This window comes from Alternaria alternata, assembly GCF_001642055.1.
Source record: "Alternaria alternata strain SRC1lrK2f unplaced genomic scaffold CC77scaffold_5, whole genome shotgun sequence".
NCBI lineage: Eukaryota > Fungi > Ascomycota > Dothideomycetes > Pleosporales > Pleosporaceae > Alternaria > Alternaria alternata.
In genome coordinates, this window is record NW_017306194.1 from 1,204,376 (window position 1) to 1,225,299 (window position 20,924).

At 51.3% G+C, this 20,924-nt stretch overlaps 12 protein-coding genes across 12 annotated transcripts; 5 read left to right on the forward strand and 7 right to left on the reverse strand.

Moving 5' to 3' along the window:
• Window positions 1-385: 385 nt before the first annotated feature.
• On the reverse strand, window positions 386-2,671 carry CC77DRAFT_717866 (hypothetical protein). The gene is made up of 3 exons (XM_018532878.1): window positions 1,285-2,671; window positions 860-1,238; window positions 386-808 (listed from the first exon to the last, which is right to left on the reverse strand). Exons 1-3 carry the CDS (start codon window positions 2,456-2,458, stop codon window positions 553-555), a joined length of 1,809 nt encoding a protein of 602 aa, XP_018388832.1. The 5' UTR covers window positions 2,459-2,671; the 3' UTR covers window positions 386-552.
• Window positions 2,672-2,827: 156 nt separating this feature from the next.
• On the forward strand, window positions 2,828-4,626 carry CC77DRAFT_1059110 (ARM repeat-containing protein; the record flags this gene model as incomplete). The annotated part of the gene is made up of 3 exons (XM_018528197.1): window positions 2,828-3,058; window positions 3,142-3,651; window positions 3,703-4,626. The coding sequence occupies 3 exons, from the start codon at window positions 2,828-2,830 to the stop codon at window positions 4,624-4,626; spliced, it is 1,665 nt and encodes a 554-aa protein (XP_018388833.1).
• A 701-nt stretch (window positions 4,627-5,327) lies between these two features.
• On the forward strand, window positions 5,328-6,976 carry CC77DRAFT_1018235 (N-terminal nucleophile aminohydrolase). The gene is made up of 4 exons (XM_018524577.1): window positions 5,328-5,674; window positions 5,722-5,817; window positions 5,871-6,663; window positions 6,713-6,976. The coding sequence occupies exons 1-4, from the start codon at window positions 5,660-5,662 to the stop codon at window positions 6,904-6,906; spliced, it is 1,098 nt and encodes a 365-aa protein (XP_018388834.1). The 5' UTR covers window positions 5,328-5,659; the 3' UTR covers window positions 6,907-6,976.
• A 377-nt stretch (window positions 6,977-7,353) lies between these two features.
• On the forward strand, window positions 7,354-9,811 carry CC77DRAFT_1059112 (HET-domain-containing protein; the record flags this gene model as incomplete). Its single annotated transcript, XM_018528198.1, has 2 exons — window positions 7,354-7,831; window positions 7,887-9,811. 2 exons carry the CDS (start codon window positions 7,354-7,356, stop codon window positions 9,809-9,811), a joined length of 2,403 nt encoding a protein of 800 aa, XP_018388835.1.
• Window positions 9,812-10,252: 441 nt separating this feature from the next.
• Window positions 10,253-11,386, reverse strand: CC77DRAFT_1006770 (hypothetical protein; the record flags this gene model as incomplete). Its single annotated transcript, XM_018523437.1, has 5 exons — window positions 10,253-10,408; window positions 10,507-10,714; window positions 10,766-10,873; window positions 11,018-11,095; window positions 11,235-11,386. The coding sequence occupies 5 exons, from the start codon at window positions 11,384-11,386 to the stop codon at window positions 10,253-10,255; spliced, it is 702 nt and encodes a 233-aa protein (XP_018388836.1).
• A 127-nt stretch (window positions 11,387-11,513) lies between these two features.
• On the forward strand, window positions 11,514-12,583 carry CC77DRAFT_718155 (hypothetical protein). The gene is made up of 2 exons (XM_018532880.1): window positions 11,514-11,720; window positions 11,776-12,583. The coding sequence occupies exon 2, from the start codon at window positions 11,869-11,871 to the stop codon at window positions 12,571-12,573; it is 705 nt and encodes a 234-aa protein (XP_018388837.1). The 5' UTR covers window positions 11,514-11,720; window positions 11,776-11,868; the 3' UTR covers window positions 12,574-12,583.
• Window positions 12,584-13,719: 1,136 nt separating this feature from the next.
• Window positions 13,720-14,646, reverse strand: CC77DRAFT_718065 (ubiquitin-conjugating enzyme). Its single transcript, XM_018532879.1, has 2 exons — window positions 14,417-14,646; window positions 13,720-14,324 (listed from the first exon to the last, which is right to left on the reverse strand). Exons 1-2 carry the CDS (start codon window positions 14,580-14,582, stop codon window positions 13,987-13,989), a joined length of 504 nt encoding a protein of 167 aa, XP_018388838.1. The 5' UTR covers window positions 14,583-14,646; the 3' UTR covers window positions 13,720-13,986.
• Window positions 14,647-14,783: 137 nt separating this feature from the next.
• Window positions 14,784-16,304, forward strand: CC77DRAFT_1038880 (hypothetical protein). Its single transcript, XM_018527135.1, has 3 exons — window positions 14,784-15,176; window positions 15,231-15,376; window positions 15,433-16,304. The coding sequence occupies exons 1-3, from the start codon at window positions 14,996-14,998 to the stop codon at window positions 15,892-15,894; spliced, it is 789 nt and encodes a 262-aa protein (XP_018388839.1). The 5' UTR covers window positions 14,784-14,995; the 3' UTR covers window positions 15,895-16,304.
• On the reverse strand, window positions 16,288-17,139 carry CC77DRAFT_1018240 (hypothetical protein). The gene has a single exon (XM_018524578.1). It carries the CDS (start codon window positions 16,950-16,952, stop codon window positions 16,482-16,484), a length of 471 nt encoding a protein of 156 aa, XP_018388840.1. The 5' UTR covers window positions 16,953-17,139; the 3' UTR covers window positions 16,288-16,481.
• On the reverse strand, window positions 16,959-18,176 carry CC77DRAFT_718302 (hypothetical protein). Its single transcript, XM_018532883.1, has 2 exons — window positions 17,539-18,176; window positions 16,959-17,484 (listed from the first exon to the last, which is right to left on the reverse strand). Exons 1-2 carry the CDS (start codon window positions 17,944-17,946, stop codon window positions 17,008-17,010), a joined length of 885 nt encoding a protein of 294 aa, XP_018388841.1. The 5' UTR covers window positions 17,947-18,176; the 3' UTR covers window positions 16,959-17,007.
• CC77DRAFT_718301 (hypothetical protein) lies at window positions 18,177-19,899 on the reverse strand. The gene is made up of 2 exons (XM_018532882.1): window positions 19,485-19,899; window positions 18,177-19,331 (listed from the first exon to the last, which is right to left on the reverse strand). The coding sequence occupies exons 1-2, from the start codon at window positions 19,763-19,765 to the stop codon at window positions 18,407-18,409; spliced, it is 1,206 nt and encodes a 401-aa protein (XP_018388842.1). The 5' UTR covers window positions 19,766-19,899; the 3' UTR covers window positions 18,177-18,406.
• On the reverse strand, window positions 19,900-20,655 carry CC77DRAFT_718216 (hypothetical protein). Its single transcript, XM_018532881.1, has one exon. It carries the CDS (start codon window positions 20,544-20,546, stop codon window positions 20,034-20,036), a length of 513 nt encoding a protein of 170 aa, XP_018388843.1. The 5' UTR covers window positions 20,547-20,655; the 3' UTR covers window positions 19,900-20,033.
• Window positions 20,656-20,924: the final 269 nt, after the last annotated feature.

Here is a 20,924-nt window from a genome sequence, read left to right on the forward strand (position 1 = left end):
GCACGCGATGTCGCAAGCTTGAAGTTGCGGTGACTGATGGGTGACCTTTCGCTACAAGCACGTCGGATCACGCAATCTGACGAATGTCGTGCTAGACCCCTCATGATCAACACTCGCAAACAGTTGGAGTTCTCCAAGGGAAGTAGCAGTCGCAAGTTCACATGCGGCGTATGACATGGCTGATTGGTCCGAGGCCCGGTTACGTACAATACGATGCATACCCCAGTTCTACCTGCAGTGAGCAATGATCCTCGCAACGAATGAAAAAGATTGAAACCCGCAAATACGCATGATATCTATTGAACTCAATCGATCCATTTACCTCGGAGTTTGACGCCAATTGCAGATGCAAGAGATGGTCGAGATGTAATGCCTGCCTACTTTCGAGCTTCGTGCAAGATCCTTCGTCTCAACGTAAATCTCAACCTCTCGTATGTCTCAATGTCTTCTCAGAAAAAACTCCAGAAAGAAGGAAAGAAGGAGGAAAGGGTATCATATGGAAAAGGAATTCGCAGAGCGAACTTGCATACCGAAGTGTGGCAAAGAGGAAACTCAGTCCTGAATCTTCGTTTGGGAGAGCTTGAACATGCGTTGATAGCCGTACGGATTCTCGGCTGATATAGGCACCTCGGCGCCATACTCTTCGATGCAAGCATCGAAAGGCTTGTTCGTTAGGCGATTGTCTCCCGGCGGTAGGGGAAGGTCAGTTGCTCGATCTCTCAGCTCTGTTTTGAGCTCCATGAGGTTACCCCATAAGATGAAGAGCTTCTCCTCGAGTTGGTTGAGAGCGGTGGGCTTGTTTATGATACTATAAGCGTATTAGCAGACGTCCAAGCCATCATGAAGCGTGTCATCTTACTCTTTAGCACTCATCCCCAGGAGGAACATCGCCGCATCGTTGTTCACGACCACGCGCAACTTCTCGGATACTGTATCGCGGGGTATGCTTGCATCTTCGAGCAGGAGAACAAACCCCCATTCCCAGATTTCTTTCGTTGGACCGTCAGCGGCTCTTTGGTTCTTAGATTGCCCTCTCCACTTTCTATCGCTCTTGGAGTGTGCGAACAGCTTGAGCTCGGGAGGATAAACATCTACTACACGGACGCGAGATCGATGTTTGCAGTTGATGAAAGGGAGCTTATAACTATGGTGCTTTTCTGGGGTCTGAACCTCGAGGTGATGGTTGTATATGATCTCGGAGATGGTGGAGGGTTTTATGTCAGGATAAGCAGCGATGACTGAAGGAGCTTAGTATATAGGATGACGGATAAGAAGGTATCTTACCATTGGGATTGACCCCGCCACGAGTCCTCTCCAACTCTTGTTGTTTCTTCTCCAGTTCGTCTTGCTCGGCCTGTTTCAGTACTCGTTGCCTTTCTCTTTTCGCCTGTCTCTTTTCTTTCGAAGTTTTGCCTAGGGTATTCTTGGGTTCGTTCTGCATAGCCTGGAACGCCGTCTTGTTCCCACGTTTTTGCTCGTACTCTTCTCGGCGTTTGTCAATCTCCTCTATGTCGGTCGTGTTCCCCATGTGACGTATGTCGACCTTTGATGGGTTCCGGCGGTCTTCATGTATCGCGCCCTCGAGGGAACCCCTACTGGACGTCTTAACTCGCATATTTCTCATAAAGACATAGTCGCCATTAGCAAGGTTTTCCGATGCCCAGGTCGCGTTCGCTCCGTAGAGGGTGACATTCAAAGTCAGAAAGCCATATGGCCCTTTCCAGTCCCTATCTGATGCGAAGTGGCTCTGCTCCTGTTCTGGATCTGCATAGTTGTACATTTGCTCATTCGGAGTGTAGTCGGTTACTTTCAGGTCAACTTGGCCTCCCATCTGATAGTAGTAAATGTTGACAACCTGGGCACGGACATCATAGTAATTATTAAATTGTAAGTCCTTGATCAAGCTGACTGATCTTCTTGTCCTGGCCTTCGACGTATTAACCACCACATGCTGCTGCACTTGTTGCGCTGCGCCAGTAGAAGCATTCTTCATATGGATGACAGCCATCTGCTCTGGGATCGTAGGCGGTGGGCCTCCAGTCAAGGCGTGAGGCAGTTTCTGACTGCCGGCCTGGAAAGGGTGGCTCAGGCCTGGGACCGGAATCCTGCTGCTAGGAAAAACGAGCATGTTGGTGTCGTACATGTCCCGACCGACGGCCTCCCTACGAAGATTGAATTCCTGGATTTTAAACCCGCGGAGCATGACAACATCGCCAACCCCAGAGATTGGAGGGAATTTGTTCTCAGCGCGTCTGAACAAGCGGCAACGAATGCTTGACTGATCACCAACATCACCGGACGCAAAGTCATCTTGGATGGTGAAGTCGAGGGCCCAGGAAGTGCCTCTAGTTGACTTTGGCGGATCGTAGTTGACGAGAACGCCGATCAGGTTGACACTGTCAGTAGGGTAGGTGGCGTCTTTGATGGCCGTGAAGCCTTTGGGCAACTCCAGCGGCATTGCAACTGGAGATGGCCGAAAGCGGTTAGCGCAGTCTGCAAGGCCGTCAAAGAAGTGGGAGCAATTGCAGGGGGAGGCAAGTGGCTTGAGCTAGGCCTTTGTCTGTAGTGTTTGGCCTCTGAGACAGGCGGGCAGGTGTGACAAACATATGCAGGGCGAGGGGGTACATGTCTGCGCCAGCGCGACGCGTCGTGATGGTGGTTGCTTAGGTAGAGCGCTCGAGCCAAGCTACTAGCGCCGATACCCGCTTCGCCGCTTCCGCTTTCAAAATCACCCCTCTGGTTGGAAAGTTTACTCCCTTTTACAAACAAACACGCCGCACCAAATCTTGCCCGACTCAGCACACTGCAAATCTAGAGAGTCGCAGAAATGGCCGACAAGTACATCCCCGAGCACCGTCGCACGACGTTCAAGGCAAAGAGCGCCTTCAAGCCAGATGAACTCCGCCGCCGCCGTGAAGAGCAACAGGTCGAGATCCGCCGGGCGAAGCGTGAGGAGAACCTCGCAAAGCGCCGTGGCATTGCTGGCCGTGACCAGCCCGGTGCCTCGCTCGGTGCTGCCCCCGACAGCGACGATGAGGGCGGCAACATCGAGAGCCAGGTACGTTCCTACTGTACCCCACTATTTCTGAATGCAGGCGTATAGAGAGCAACAGAGCACACCAGGCTGACACACCCGCACAGCTCAACGAGGAGCTCCCGCAGATGGTAAAGGGCGTCTTTTCAGAACAGATCGATGAGCAGATCCAGGCGACAACCAAGTTCAGGAAGCTGCTCTCCAAGGAGCGCAACCCCCCCATCGAGCGCGTTATCGAGACTGGTGTCGTGAGCCGCTTCGTCGAGTTCCTGCGCTCCCCGCACACGCTGGTGCAGTTCGAGGCCGCCTGGGCCCTCACCAACATCGCGTCGGGTTCGGCGCAACAGACACAGGTCGTCATTGAGGCGGGCGCCGTGCCCATCTTCGTCGAGTTGCTCAGCAGCCACGAGCCAGATGTTCGGGAGCAGGCCGTCTGGGCCCTGGGTAACATCGCCGGTGACAGCCCCGCATGCCGCGACTTTGTGCTGCAGGCCGGTGCTCTCCGCCCGCTGCTTGCGCTCTTGGGCGACAGCCGCAAGCTCAGCATGCTCCGCAATGCTACATGGACCCTGAGCAACTTCTGCCGCGGCAAGACCCCCCAGCCCGACTGGCAGACTGTGAGTTCTCTTTACAGCCCCACTTAAGTCGAAATACTAATTATCCAGCAGATCCAGCCTGCCCTCCCCGTGCTCGCCAAGCTCGTATACTCGCTCGACGACGAAGTCCTCATCGACGCCTGCTGGGCCATCTCCTACCTTTCCGATGGCTCCAACGACAAGATCCAGGCCGTCATTGAGGCTGGCATCCCCCGCCGTCTTGTAGAGCTGCTCATGCACGCGTCCACCTCCGTCCAGACCCCCGCCCTGCGCTCTGTCGGTAACATCGTGACTGGTGACGACGTCCAGACCCAGGTCATCATCAACTGCGGCTCGCTCCCTGCACTGCTTTCGTTGTTGAGCTCCACCAAGGACGGAATCCGCAAGGAGGCGTGCTGGACCATCTCCAACATCACCGCCGGCAACTCCACCCAGATCCAGGCTGTCATCGATGCTAACATCATCCCTCCTCTGATCCACCTCCTCCAGAACGGCGACTTCAAGACGCGCAAGGAGGCCTGCTGGGCCATCTCCAACGCCACGAGCGGTGGTCTGCAGAAGCCTGCTCAGATCCGCTACCTCGTCCAGAGCGGCTGCATCAAGCCTCTCTGCGATCTTCTGGCCTGCCCTGACAACAAGATCATCCAGGTTGCCCTTGACGGTCTTGAGAACATCCTCAAGGTCGGCGAGATGGACAAGGAGGCCAGCGAGGGCGGTGCTGGTGGCGAGCCCATCAACCGCTACGCTCTCTTCATCGAGGAGGTCGGCGGCATGGAGAAGATCCACGAGTGCCAGAACAACGCCAACGAGGAGATCTACATGAAGGCCTACAACATCATCGAGAAGTACTTTTCCGACGAGGAGGGCGAGGCTGAGAACATGGGCGAGGCCGGACCTCAGGTCAACCAGGAGGGTCACTTCGGTTTCGGCGCCGCTGGCCAGCAGCAACAACAAAACTTCAACTTTGCCAACGGAGGTGACTCCATGGACATGTAAACGGGACAAGATCCGTGACGAGTCCAAAGTTGAATGTTGCATTGCTTGCAGTGCAGCCCTTCTACCACGCTAGCCAGCCACGAGAGCCCGACTAGTAGTGTTTGCGGTATCCTGGATGAAGTCGGAGATCATACACGATATGATACATGATCCACGGAAGCGCTATGATTGCGAGGACCTTTGTGTTTCCTTGGCAATACCCCCATCCTTTCCAGCTATCACTTCGCCATGATTTAAATGAAGCCTTAAAGATACACCGTCTTGTACCCCTCCCATGTTCATTAACCGCATCATATCCCCGGCGTTGCGTGTTTGCCTAGCTGTCTGAAGATCGCAATGGTTTGGACTGGGCGGTCTGCTCTGGATGGAGCTCTACACATTGGGTGGAAGAGTGACATGCGCTCGCAGTTCAGCCGCGCCAGACAGATAGCTGAATATAACGCCGAGCAATCGGTCTACAACACAATCTATCGCGATGATGAAGATTCATGTGATTGTGAACGAGCATCACCACTACCGTGCTTGAATGTAGAACAGTTGTTACTTCAGACACCGCCAGCGAATCAACGTCTTGTCATAACTAATCAAAGCAAGGTCCAATCCTAAGTGATTGTAATCGGGTCATCACGAGACGAGCGCGAACCCAGGAAGTCGTGAACTAAACGGAGCTAGCTGGGAAAGTAAGTGCGTCATCCGCGGAACCCTGAACACCCCCGCCGGCATACCTCCGCGAACCACGCGTGGGGTTAGTTGTTTCTACGCTCGGTTCGCGATAGCATGTCGCGTGCCATTCATAATGGATTCTGTCTATCTGTCTGCGCGTGTCGACCGTGTTTCTGCACAACTTGCACAACCCAATGATGTCTCAAGCAATGCCCTGGACCGATGGCGCAATCATCGCGAACACACCGCCGCGCCGACCTCGCAGCCAACTCACCAGCATCTTCACAACTCCTGACAGTCATATCACAATCGCTAATTCTGCATGATACCGTTGTACTGAACGTCGAATATACAACAACACCCACCCATCATGTGTAGATTCATGGTAAGTATGGCATCTTACACCCGCCGCGCTACAGCTAACAACCAAAGGTCTACAAAGGCAAGGATGAGATACTCCTCTCAGAGCTCATTCTAAACCCCTCCCATTCCATCCTCACACAGTCCTTCGACTCGCGCCTCCGTCTAGTACGTCTCTTCCCACGAACCCACATCTCCCCTACTAACGCACTCATCACCAGGACAGGCGCCGCCCGCACAACGGCGACGGCTTCGGCATCGGCTACTACACGTCGCCCTCCCTGGGCCTCACGCCCTGTGTCTTCACCTCCACGATTCCAGCATGGAACTGCATAAACCTCTCGCGCATCGCCTCCAAAACCACATCCTCGCTCATCTTCGCCCACGTGCGCGCCACAACTGAAGGCAACCTCAGCGACAGCAACTGCCATCCGTTCTCCTACAAGTCCCTCATGTTCATGCACAATGGCGGCATCGGCTGCTGGAAACAAATCAAACGCCGGCTTGCTATGGGCCTGGATGAGAAGTGGTTCAATGTTGTGGGTGGTTCAACAGACAGTGAGTGGGCGTTTGCTACATTCTTGGATTGTTTAGATAAAGCGGGAATAAGCCCGGACAAAGAGGTGGAGGCTGGTGTGGGCTTTGGACATACGGTATTGAGGAAAGCGATACTGAAGACGATTGAACGGCTCAACGGGTTCATCAGGGATGTTGTTGGGGAACAAGGGGGTGGGGTTGGGGAGGAAGATAGTAGGAGTCTGCTCAACTTTGCTGTCACAGACGGTGTTAGTGTTGTGTGCTCGCGGTATGTGAGTAGCAAGACGGATGAGGCGGCGAGCTTGTTCTTTAGCAGTGGGACGAGTTGGAGGGAACTCAATGGCCAGTCGGTGGGCTCGGATGCTGGTGCGAGTTCTGTGGATGATGAGGATAGGGAGAGGGACTATGTTATGGAACGCAGGGATAAGGGAAGTGATATTGTGCTGGTGGCTAGCGAGCCGTTGACGTTTGAACGGGGTATGTTACTTTTTGTACCTTTTCCTCTCGACTGAACTAACAATGACAGATAACTGGGTCACGGTTCCAACAAACAGTACGCTCACTATCTCCAAGCAAACTGTTATGATTCATCCTATCGTCGATGAGTTCTATAGCCCCAATCCGGCGCATGAGCGCAGTGCGAACTTTGCGCAGGCGAAAGGGCAGACGGTTACGGGGAGTGATAAGAGGGTCTTAGGAGGTGTGGGAGAGGTATCTTAGGTACGATTTCATGCTTGTGGAAGTGACTACACAATGTGATGCTATCACAGCATATACTGGTGCTTGTTGAGATTTGCCCTCTCTGAATTGCTTATCGGTGACTTGTGATTAGTTTGAATAGCCTGACCACCGGCGGTACTCACGGCTCCCAGATTTGGGCTATCGTTACAGAAACCTGGGGTTTGCTATCCATGCTATTATACGTTCCTTATATGTTCGCTTAGTTTCACAATGTGGCGGTAGCACAGGGCGCAGCAAGTTGACGAATGGATGGAGCCTTGTAGGCGCCAACCGACCAGATGGAGGAAGTGGGGTGCTGTTCTTGCTCAGCCTACCATCTGTCATGTGATGTCCAGTATTTATGATAATCACAAATTGCGATGCCATACTTTGATCACACACTGGTCTACGCGCGCTGTAGATTCAAGAACATCGTTCATCTTCACCATGGCTTCGACTAGTACTAACGAGTTGTGCGAAGCATGCCAGAGCCTCTTTTTGAAAATTGGCTCCTCCATCGGCAGATTAGCTGACTTTTCTCGTTACGATACGCATGCTAGCTTTTCTCATCACCATACGTTCAAATCGCTCGAAGAAAGTTGCAAGAATGGTTGCGGCATATGCACAGAACTTATGCGTTCCCTGAAAAACACCTGGGCCAGCCCATGTAAACCGCCGCAACGGCCGGAGTGGGAAAGGAAGTTGAAACCCTTGAGTTGGTTAGATTGGTTCGAGAAGTTCTTTCCAACCACATGTCGAGTCGATAAGTTCTCAGCGAGTTGGCAAAATTCCTTAGAGTTGACTTTCAAAAGCCACAACGACGGGTACATCGAGTCCCAGAAGTACGGCTATGGCTTCAAGGTCAAAGGCAGTGGCTATGGCTTCAATATGCGTTTTATCCTCGAGGTCGCCGAGGATTCCAATGGTCAGTGGGTACTATATTACTGATCCTTTTAAACATCACTCACGAATTAGTGAAGGTAACCTAGTCGAATATACGCCCTCTTCGTCTACAGACTCACCCCAAAGCTGGGATCTGATACGTCGCTGGTTGAGCCAATGCACTCAAGATCATGGCCGATGTAATTTGGCAAGCCCGCAATCTTGGGCTCCAACACGTTTACTTGATGTCGGTACGTTCGAAGACGATTTGGTACGACTGTTAGATCGTGCCGAAACACTTCCTCTATCCAATAAGCCTTACGCCACGCTTTCTCACTGCTGGGGTACGACGCCACTCATCAGAACGACTCAATCCAACATACTGGAGCATCGTCGTGAAATACGTCATCATTACCTACCGCCGACTTTCAAGGATGCAATTAAAATTGCTAGAACTCTCTCCATACGCTACCTGTGGATAGACTCTTTGTGTATCATTCAGGATGATACGCATGATTGGGAGCAGGAGGCTGATTTGATGAGTAAGGTTTATATGTATTCCTTCATCAATATAGCTGCCACTGCATCGGACAGTAGCACTGGAGGCTGCTTTCGGCAAAGAGATGGACGAACTGTATTACCTACAGAAGTCTACATTCAGATGCACGACAGTGGGCGTGATAATGATGGAAAACCGGCGAAAGTCAAGTATCGTTTGGTATTACACAAGGACTTGTGGACCGAGAAACTCGCGGATGAGCCGCTGAATCAGCGCTGCTGGATATTACAGGAGCGCATACTTTCGCCGCGCGTTCTTCATTTTGGACATGAACAGCTCTTTTGGGAATGCCGAGAGTTTGTTGCATGCGAGACTTATCATCAAGGTCTACCTGCCAGTTTGCGAAACCATCCATATATCAACATCAAACGACTACAGCTTGGAGACGAACCCAAAGACGACCGATGGCCTGCGAAGTATGTCTCAAAAGCCTCTCAGGACATCTCAAATGTCCAGAGTCTTTGGGATAAATTCACATCGATCTTCCGACCTGTTGTTATTCATGAAACAACACTGTACGCTGGCTTGAACGACACGTCCGTCTATCAAGATTGGTACTCGGTTGTTGAGTTCTACTCCATGGGCAACTTGACTTTCCCAAATGACAAGCTTACAGCTTTGTCGGGTATTGCACAGACAATCGTTGCCATTGAATCTAGTAAACTTGGTGATGGCTATCTTGCAGGCTTATGGCAGTCGTCACTACCCGCCTCTCTCCTCTGGCAACCGATATATACCTATGTGCCGAAGGAAATCGGCACTCTTCACTTGATAAAACGTATACCTCACTATTACTGCCTGTGGAATCGATTCCCGGACACCTGCCAGCGACTGGAGCGGGACCCCTCGTACTGCGGCGTCTGTGAATCTGACAAAAATGTGCATCCCGCACGCAGATATGTCGATTACATCGCACCGACATGGTCCTGGGCCTCGATCGATGGCCGGGTCTCGTTCGCAGCGTGCCGGGTCAACTACAGACCTGAAGACTACTTAACGACAGTTGAAGATGCAAGTGTATCTTGTCACGGCAACTATCGTTTCGGCCGGATATCGTCAGGGTTTGTAAAGCTCTCCGGGCCAGTTGCGTCAGTTTCATGGCTTATTGGTCGCTACGCGGATTCAAAGCCTCGCCCTTCCTACGGAGAGCCAATGACGATAAAAGGTATATTTCCACCTCATCTTACTCACCACGCGGCTATCGATACGTATGACATAAGTGGTTACGACAAAGAAGAGATCATACTTGACATACCCATGGAAGACATACCAAGAGAGCTCACGCTTCTATGTATCGTCGAGACTAAAGAAAGCAATGGGCATACCAGCTTGGTCAGGGGGTTGGTAATACAGAAGTCTAGCCTAAGCGAGCACTATGTTCGCATCGGTGTCTTCGTAGTCCGCCGCGAAGAGGTGAGGAAGGTTCTCGTGAACATGCCCAGACGGTCAATTACCATAATATGAAGTGGTTGAGTTATAGTCCCGAGGTTATTATATGCTGTGCATACGCTGTCTCAGAATGCAATTCCTTCTTCGCTATTGAGTATGTTCATTGAGATAGCACCATTGTTTCTGCAGAACCTACCACTTGCCGGATACAGAAGCTTTAATGTAGGGGCGGGTCACGTGGCGACGTGGCGACGGCATCGCCGTGATGAGCAGACTAAGCTAAACTGACGTTGCGTAAGATCGACACGACCATTCCCATCGAGGGGTTGATAACGTTGCATTCAGGGGTCTGTCTACGCTGTCGCGTGTTTGACTATGAGCCGCTGTTCCTGCTTGGAAGCTGCGGGTGTCAATCTCAGATTCGCTAAATGCAGATCTCTTCGCAACAACGGCGTCTCCGAAGACGAGGAAGGTGTTCGCGGAGGCGTACTCGATCTACGCAAGGATCAGAGAATACTAGCTTGTCGGTTTCAGCATATGTGGTGTAGCTGCTGGAAGCCTGATGTCACCAGAATATCGGACGCCTGGTGGAAGTAATATCAACCGCAGCCAATAGAATATGAAATCAGTGGTCAGAAAGCGATTATCTTGTATCAACTTCTGACGCCGCAACTACATGTAATTGCATCTCAGTAGCTTCAAGAGCGGTATTCCATACGATCGGCATCTTCCAGGTCCTGTCCAAAACATCCAGCTGACCAGCAACTAACCTCGCCGTAACTCGACGCACACTCGCTACCGGGAACCTGTTTTTGAGGTTTGCCCAGCTTTTGAGGATACAAGTGTTGTTGTGGGGATCGCGCGAGGTACTCGAGATCGCGAGTTTTCCACGAATGGCGGCTTGTGGCGTGAGGAATACCCTTAAGTTTCGACAGCCACATGTCCTGTACGACTTCCGAAATCTCTTTTGGCGAAGACCTGGACATATCGATAGCGACTTATCAGCTTCGCGTAGCAGCCGCCTCTTACGTGGTGTGACTTCCGCTGCCGCCGAGAATCGTGAGAATGGTAACTGCCCCGCAAAAAGCAGATACCCGGCGAGCGTTTCCTTGATCATGATGATGGCAGTCCAGGTTTCTATTTCGCTGCAAACGTGGTTCTTTGTTTAGCTTCCCCTCTTACATGTGCTTAAGTTGCTTCCGGACGTATCATGAGTGCTTGCCTTTCGGTTGGCGTTCCTGCAGAAGCTGAAACGGATCCATCACGGGGCGCCTTACTCACCGACCACACCTCAGTCCAACGCCCGTAATGGCGCAACTGCATCCATCCAAGTGGCGGACCCTACTACCGCGCGAAAGCCTAGCCAAAGGAGCTCAGCCAGCTCGCCGTTGTCCCTTCGCGCAGGATCAGATCTCGGGTCATCCCTGCCGATTAGCTCAATGAACCAGTGGCTAACGCCACGAAACGACGCCACCATTACGGACTCAGCTGAACATACCCCCGCCAAGCATCAAGGACACTGGCTGTCGTGCTGAAGCCGGGCACCAAACCATGCGTGCCCCAGCAAGACTCGTACTGTATGCCTTGCACAGGCGCGATTCGTCGCAGCTGAACATGACCAGTTTGTTGCCTTTTGCTTGATTTGCGCATCGTGGGCTTACGCTTCACTTTGCCCACCAGCCTTCGTCACCAGGTCTACGCCGAGCTAGCTCGCCGATTGCCTCAATGTTTCAACGGTATCTGGGCTTGCTGATGTCGCCGTCGAAGCATATACGCAAATCAGGATGGCGCAGTTCCGTAGAGATCGGACGCAGGAACCGAACCTGACTCTCACATGCGGATATCCTTATTTATACGTTGACCCCGGTGCTAATCCTACAAGAACGAGACAATAACCGTACCCGAGTATTATTAGCTGGATACTATCGAACGGAGGATCCGGACCCTAGTGCTTATGCTAACAGTCCTTCCGCTTTTACTTCAAGTAAGTTGTATGAAAGCGGTTGTATTCCCGTCTTCTCAACTGACCGAGTAGCTAGTTCATCTAGGACCTGCATCATCCCACGCGATTGACAGTCAGAGTGGACCCCAGCAAGCCATACCTGCCACCCATCGGCGTCATTTCTGAACTCATGCCTCCACTTTTCAAACCTTCAAGTCTTGCCAGTACAGAAAGCTGGCATCCGCCTGTTTATCTGCAGCATCTTTCTGAAGCCATCTTGTTGTTCGCTCTTTTTGCAACAGTCTTGCGATCGTTTCTTGTCGCGCGAAGAGAAGGAAGGATGACCAGTTCCGGTGTGGGTCAAAACGACTTGGCCATAACGCAAGAGAAGAAGTTGCCTATCCACCAAAGAAAAGACTCATATCAAGAGGAGTTGAATACTCCAAGTAAAAAGATGCAGAGCTTCGATGATAAAGTGGAAGAGAAGTCGACATCGGTGAGACGAGATGATAACTATATCCGACTACCATCGCTGGATCAGGAACCAAACCAGTATCTCCAATCGCTTCAACAAGAGACACTTCGACCAATACTCTCACCAATCTACCCATGGACGTCGCCACCACAGAGACTACCAGGACCGTATGATGCGCCCTACTTCCCAGTTCCATTACCGACAGTCAGAAGTGAAGAATCGTCTGGGATTAAAGAACAGTCGCCCATTATCAAGACGGAACCAGTCCCTGACGATGTGCCAGAAGAGCTAGAAACCGTATCGTACACTCGTCGTGTCTCAACACCGAGCATACCAGACCACGAATCTCTCCTTGAAGGCGCAGTCACCGTTTCAAGCAAAGGCTGGCGCCGCACTCAATGGACCGTGACTGCGGGTTGAGACCATTGATGCCACGTCTTCACCGCATGATCAAAGAAGCTAGGGATATATCGGAAGGGCAGTACGGAAGGACTCTCGCGCAAACACGCCTTCTTCCCATACCGATAGCAGTGACGCTGCTGATACAAGCCACCATCGCTCGATCGTGCTCGCATGACCTCAGAAGATGTGGAGACTGAGGCTCCATGTGTAGCAACTGAAGCGGATAATTCGAGTCTTGGGAGTTGTGGCTTGCGTAGTATAGTTCCGCGCTTACTAGCTGAGGATAGTGGAGTGAAATGTGGGGCCCCGTAGGCGAGTGAAGGGACTACGAGGACGCCTCTTATGAATTATTGAGCTATGGAAGCTTGCGCCATAGCCGGAGTGTGTAGATCCGAATGTTTTCCGTTGCTTGATTTTCTCGGTTGGGGTATTTGTCATGCTGCGAGTGATACAAGGGGTCCAAGGGGCGGACAATGTGTTCTACTGTATCTAGGTGTACTCGTGCATATGTATTGCAATTACCCGCCACGAATGATCTCTGAGTGTTTTTCACGACTCCGTGCATGGATCTAGATGTATACCTCTTCTCAAGCATGGATCAATACTGGTTCCACTTGACATCTCAAGCGCGCGGTACGGCATGGCCATTACGGTGATTAGCTCCCGCTGCTTACAATGCGTGTCATGTGCCTATGTCACCCGTGCGACTATGGCCTTGCTTTTTCTACAGCCTTCTCCATCTCCACACGATGCCCAGGGAGTTTCTATTCTGAGCACAACACATCGATCTTCGCTCAAGCCTCATTGCGAATTGCATTATCAAGCCACCCGCACATGCGCGGCATAAGCGCCAAAAGCAATTCGGAGACACCTTCCTTTGACTGCAACCGACTTCCTCGTGTATGTGTAAAGTGCATGAAGAGTACGTACTACATCCAACGCAGTCAGCAACACATTGAATGTAGACGTCAAGTTAGCGGCCGATCTACGTCGCTTGTAGAAACCGCGCTCAGATAGGAAGGCATACGGTCGATCTTCCTCGTCTATGATTGCCTCTCGCTAGATATCGCGTTGTCGATCAATGAGATGCGTAATCGCGGAGTTTGGTGGAGAGCTGAAGGTGGAGCGAAGCCGTGGGGTGCATATGTCAGACTGCGTTAAAAAGGGTATCACGATGGGCACGGCTGTGAGAAGTGGTCAGCACGGTATTCCCACCAACAGTAGGCTCCACGGCTCAAAGCGCATACGACGGACGGAGCAGGCCTACGCGATCCAGATTTGATGTGTTGGTAGTATAATCCATTGCGAATACATGAAGCGTTCGCGTACTCTCCGTAATAGGTATCTCAATCAAAACCAAACGCCAAAACAAATTCACTGTATGCGTCACCCACGCCCAACTGCGCCATACCATCTCTTGCTTCGACCATATCAATATGCAGATCTCTTATTCTTCCAGTCAAATCTCTCGCTAATAGTATACCACCTAATCAAGCTCCTCGCACCAACCTCATCACCTGTCCTGAACAGTTGCGCAACATCCACATTTAGCGGACTATCCGGCTCAGCACTAGTGAGCAGTTGGTGTATACTCGTCATGGTGCTAGAGATGGTATACGCGGGCGTCCACGCCGTCTTGAGTAAGTCGAGGCAGATCTCGCCGGTTTTGAAATCGACATTGGGGTGGCAGATGGGTGTTACGAAGCGGATGGTGGGTGGAGAGAGGGGGTATTGCGAAGGAATCGAGATGGAAAGGAGCCAGCAGCCGTCTGTGAGGTGTTAGCGAGTGAATGAGGTTTGTGTGTGGTCGTGTATAGAAGTGAAGCGGTATAGGTAGAGTGAATTGCGGGTTTGTGTGTACCTTCGTACGCCGTTCCTTCTACACCCTTCATGACGGCTCTCCATTGCATCACATCATCATCCGTAGGTCCGAGTTCGAGAAGCGCATCGTTGGGGTCGTGTTGTAGGGTTTGGAGTTCAGTCATGAGGCGCTTGATGGGCGATGCGTTGCGCGATGAGCCTGCCATGATGTTCTATATATATCGGCTTCGATGTTTGATATTGAAGTTGAGGTTATAATGGGTGGAGACGATGCGCTGTATGTCTATGGCGGTGAAAGCACGCGTGGAGCTCTGTTGTCGCATCGGCAAGCATGGCTGAGCTGGCCGCGGTGATGCACCGAGGTCTGAAGCTTGAGCCGCGTGGTGGACTGAGCTGCATCCCCACCAAAACTTTTGGACATGGTCGTCACTGATGTGTAGAAGCGCATACTACAACCACTCTTCTTCAAATCCTTGCGCATAGGTGTTGTTGTCTTTCTCTCAACGCCTCGCTTAGTCATTACTCTGCCTGCTGCGTACAATTCCTACCGCACTACACCATCAGACATACAGCAATCGAACTCTGCACGACACGCGCATACGAAACGACACACCCAATCATGGTCGCGCCTACAGTTACTCTCACGCATCTGAACCGTGCTGACGGCTCTGCGACTTACACCCACAATGGCTACTCGATCATTGGCGCCGTCAATGGCCCAATCGAAGTACAACGACGCGACGAACTGCCTGAGGAAGCTGCGATCGAGGTCAATGTCAGACCAGCTATGGGTGTTGGAAGTATGTACAATCGTTAGAGGAGGGATCGCGACTTGGTTACTAACATGGCTCAAGGCCCAAGAGAAAGGCATCTTGAAACCCTTGTTCACAACACACTGCGCAGCATCATCTTGACAAGGTCGATACCACGGACGCTTGTACAAGTCACACTGCAAGTTAGAAGTTTACCGGAAGAGGATAGCACAGCAGGTGTCAACACCGTACGTTCAACAGTTAAATCGTCTTGCTGTATCACTAATCGCTAACATTCACACAGTCGCTAACCCTCCTCCCACATCTTCTACATACCGCGCTTCTCGCCCTGCTTTCCGCGTCGATACCCCTTCGCACAGTTCTCACTTCTGTCATGATTGCACAACCCGCCTCACCATCTACAAACTCCTTCCCACCTCTCCTCTCGCCAACTGCCAACGAACTCTTACGCGCAAAGCCCATACGATCAGTCCACGTCTTCGCATTCTCGGGCGACAGAAAGATGTTGCTGGGGGAGAGCGAAGGAAAGTTTAGTTACGAAGAGTGGAACGAGGCATGTCAAATGGCCGAGGATGCGTGCTGCGGAGAGGAAGACGATGAAGAGGAGGGTGGCGTAAGGCTAGAAGCCGAGGGCGAGGCCATGGACGTCGATGGACAGGTTGAAGGAGAGAATCTGGAGAAGTGGTTGAGGAGCGTTGTGAGGAGGAAGGTCGATTACGAACAGCGGTGGAAGAGCGCTACCTGAACATAGCGGGAGAGATGCAGAGACAAAGAGTGTGCGAGATACCAAGCAGATGACTCTTACGTTAGTTAACGCATCGTAGAGTGCAAGATGCTAGCTACGGCATATCCTGGAGCCTTGACGGTTCAGTCCTTAGCATGCCGTTAGGTATCGATCAGTCAGGGTCCTCATCGGCGCTGAACTAAACTGTCGAGTTGCCTCGAGAAAGGGTGGCTCAGACATGTAAAACCATGAATATTCAGCATTTTAACGCGGAGATGACTCGACAATAGATGACGGCTCAATAGCCAAGACCAATCAAAGGTTAACATGCACTACCTTGGTGAGTGTACATCACTTTCTGTTCATGCGTCTGACTAGAGGGTATAATCTTGGTTTGGTGAAGTGCATTGGTGACATGTAGTGACTAATACATGGGTCGAGCCCTCATTGTGTACGAATGAGACTTGTCTTATAAATACTATGTAACAAATCAGACGTGGTGTGACCGTGGTGCTCAAAAAGATCGTTTATTCAGTAGCTCAAGAGCCAGACACGCTACTCATGATCAGTAAAGCACTCAACGAGTAGGCTCTTTCCCCTCTGTTGCCTCAATGTAATCTCTGGAAGAAAATCCTGGCTCGCATTTGGGCAAGGCGAAACCGATCGGTATATCGGTTCTTGACGAAATGCAATTGGAGATACAAGATCCCCAGGCAGCCACCAAAGAGAGTCGCAGCCCCGAATATGGTAATCCATGATAGGAACTCTGTGGATGTCGAGTATCTCAATGACCAGGCAGATGCTCCAAGAACAACAAGTCCGCAGAGCCAAACGGAGACTTTGGTCAGGGATAACTTTTTCTCAACAGCCAACACCAGAGACATGTGTTTGTGCGGTGCTGATGGATATAAGGGATGCTGGTCAAGTACCACTCGCTGACCTTGCTGATGATCCCAGTACATTGCTCCAGATTCTTGCATCATGGACAGTTCCCACCAACCATTTTTGTAAGGTATGTAGTGCTTCGGAACTGTGATTGCGCCAGGCTCATCTTGCCAAGTATCGCGTATCTGAAACATTGCAGCACGGTACAATCGCTCATAGTGTAGGCACGGGTTCGAGATCTGCGAGCGTTCACTTCAGCTTGCTAACCATACAGGCTATTTCTGCACGACTCACCACCTGAAACTCGTGATGAAACCTTCCGAACAACTTAAACAATGTCCGGAAGATCTTGGACATTTGCTTTCGTTCACTCCATCTGTGGACGTCGAGGAAGTGATCTAGAGGCGCATTTTCGTAGAAGTCAATAGCTTCTAGAGATTCTGTGGCATAAGGCAATCTATCAAAGGTTGCTGCAGCAGGTCGTAGGTTCGGGCGTAAGGTGTTTTGATCATGCCCCAGGCGAGATGAGTCCATGTTCCGCCGACTTCTCCATACAGCGAGAATGACAAGAAGAACAGGAAAGAATGCTCTAAAGATGTCTCGCCATACAAGTGGGTAGTACACAATATCCGGAACGCGTTCAGTGCTTCTTCTAACAAGCTCATCGAAGTCGTGTGCCTTTCTCATCTCAGTGCACAGTGAGGTGTTTTGTAATGCTGGATTATTCTAACGCTGTTAATCGGCGCATCATATGAACCAGCATACCTCGAAGAAACATACTGGGTGGTTTCTGCAAGCCTCCATCTCATTAAGCTTGTTACCGCGTATTTGCTCGTTATACGTCTTGATGCCCCACACCAGCGCAAGCAATGCAAGAAGTTTCAAATCCCAATCTTTCCGCAGCCATTGAGGCAGGCTGTCAAACTTCACACGTACAGGAGCGAGGTGAGTTGCTGTGTCGTTTTGAGTCGTGGATGACGACGTTGCGCTAGGAGCTCTATTTGGTGGGCTGGGCGATGGGCTCGAGGTCGCACGTGGGCTCAAGGACGCAGGTGTGCTCGTTGCGTTTGATTGACTTACCGAGGGTGTCGCAGTTTGAGTTTGATGTGATGTTGACGAGGCCGAAGCGGGGTCTGGAGCTGAAGCTGGCAAGGCTGGCTGCGAGGAATTCGATGGCGCGGGTTGCATGACTTGGGATACTTTAGCATGCGGAGGTATCAGTTTCTAGCTAGAACGAGTTATAATCTGGAGAGTATCAAAGGTGAATATACGCACTCGAAGGCTAACAGAAACCGGTGAGGGACAGGTGGAGTTTGTAATGCACAGCCGCATAGGTGCCAACACACCCCAGGCTGCATAATGCTCAGCCTCTTCTAAACGATACTATAGATACAAGAACGCTCAAAGCGCTAAAGATGCAACACGTATTGGTGATTTCTTAGTAACGAAATGTGCTGGAAATTTTAAGTACATCGCGTTGAAGTAAATGGTATGCGCAATTCGTCAATATATGCTCGAGGCGATCGATTCGTGATGAATGTGTCGTTTCGAGTCGTGATTCGTAAGTCGTATGATGATGATCCGCAAGGTCGTGTCCCATCGCTATGCATAACCCCAAAAGAATGTCCATGAAGTCAAATAAAAGTCGTCAAACCGATTCCACTTTCTCTGTTATCAGTTTCTTGTCGTTTCTCGCTTGCTCGGCCAAAAGCCTCCCCAAAGACCCTTGTGCGTCCCATTCTGGTATCTCCCACATCGTTTTACCTTTCGACGGTTCTTCGCCCTCAACTAACCTGAAGTCTTCGCTACATGCTTTTGCCTCCATTAGCCATTCGCGCCAAGCTTCAGTATCTGGACATGCGGCGCTCATTCGCACCCATCCGATTTCTTTGGTGACACAGATTGCCCTCCAAAGAGCTTGTGTGAATGTGTCATTTTCTGAAGGATATCCTTTCTTGTCCATTTCAGAGTCGGAGAGACATTCGTTGATGACTGTGTAGCAAGACGTGTCCCAATGCATTTTGCTAGGCAAGGCAGCGACTATCCAATATGAGGCACCGAGTAGCATGTAGGAACCTGCCCATGCGATTTGGACCTGAATTTGAGCGTTGGCAAGGCATATGACGCCGCCCATGAGCATCATCGTGCCCACCAGACTTAGGATTCGGTAAGCCGGGCCATGCGTAAGGACGTAGTCCATGCTCTCTGGTGCGAAGTACAATTCACGAGCAACGTCTTCCTCGCAGCGGACGATGAGAAAACTACCCTTAGGATACCGTATAACGACATCGCCACGGGGAACTATTCCCGACTTGACCTTGCGTTTAGGAAGTTGCAACACCCATTTGTTGCCCAGACCGATAAGGCTGGAGAGGAGCGACAGGAGTACCGTGGCTACGACGGACATGCCATCGTCTTGCCATATCGATAGTGCGAGAAGAAGGGCGGAGAGGGCGAAACCGATAAGTATTACGACGGTGAGGGGACCGAAGGTCTTAGCCTTGAGTGGTAGGTCGTCTTTGCGTTTTATCTTGACGACGCGGACCGAGAAAGGAGCGAGTTTGTCGGCATCACTGGTGGATTCCTGATCAGCATTGTCCGGTACTGTCGCAGTTGTGGAACGGTACGCGTGGCTTCTAGTGTGGTTTGCGTAGTCCGGTAGACGTGTTGTGGTATTTATCGAGGAAGCTTACCAATAGCAAGAATGTTTGTAGAAATACACTTACCAGACAATGTTTCCGATATGATTAATGTAGTCTCTATGATTCCCGCTGACGATGCCCGTTACCCATCCCGAGAATGTATCCAGTTGTGTCGGTCTGGTCGGCCTCATCAGCGCTTGAGGTGCCGGGATCAACCGTGGTAGGTATATCCATCTCGAGAGCGTCGAGACCTGAGCGTTGGCGAGCACGGAACCCTCGCCCAAGATGGCAAGGAAACCAACGATATCGAGTTGTAATTCATTGAGTGATATCTTCCCGGTCTCATCTGATGGAAGCCAATACATATCGATAAGCGCTCAAATTATCGTCAAAGCTCAACGCGTATTGAAGGCTGAACGCTGCGAAAACGATGCATAGGTCCGAATCGACGCGCTATAATGCAGTAGGAATGTGCCGTAAGCGTACTCAGTATATACGACGGATGCGGAACTGAGGCGAGGAAGGCATGAATGATGGTGACGAAGCTCAACGTGGAGCAGTAAAAGTCGCGCGCGTCGAGTTGGGGGCCAAAAGCGCCTGCATCGCCCACCGGATCTGCGTGTGGCACATCTGTTACCAGTCCGGTCGGAGGCCCAGACACTTTATCGAGGACACGGGAGTTTGTGCACTCCCACAGCCCCCATGGATTGGGGCTTGTGCAGCTATTGGATGCCTCAGGCTGGGAAGTGAGGGGCAAACATGGCTGACAGGACCAGTGGCTAGGCTACAGGGTGTCTGGCGCATGGCAGAATGCATGAGGCTTGAGCATAGCCTCAATCTTGTGAGCGTAGGGTAGTTCTGCCCAGCTTTGACTTTCCAACTTCTTCTTAGTAACTGATCCGTTTGTCGCGACGACATCGCGATAGTTTGGATCGCTGCGCCCCGCTTGCGTGTTGAGCTTGAACTCAACTGTGATCGCCATACTCGCCTGTTGTTCGCAACACCAGAACAGGCGCACGCACCAGGCTGACATCCCCGTGACACCGATGCGATAGCGACAGCTGTACCGACCGACGAGGTTTGCATTGAAAAGGCATCGAAAGTGGTGTCGCATCCATTCGAGTTGTTAAGAGAAGGAAGAATCATACGCAAGGAAGCGTGCGCTGATGTATGTGGTTGCTCCTTCCTTCTATCTCTTGCGCGTTCTCAGGCACGCGATCGTTGTAGGCATCGTCCCTTCTTCCCCAGCACGAGCGAGCGCGCAAAATCCATCGTTTATCCATTATAGCAGAGACCTATGTCCTTCTCTTTGCTTCAAACTTCCATGCTAGCTCACCGCAACTTCATATCTTCTCTGTCGTGCCTATGTCTCTAGGCATCAGTTGTTTCCCAGCCTCGCGCATTTCCTTAGCCGCGGGGCATGAGGCGCAGCGAACAGACTACATCAGAAACTATCAATGGGCAATGAAACTAATACAGTCGGTTTTGCAAATTAGGCCGACAAGCGGGACAGTAGTACTTGAA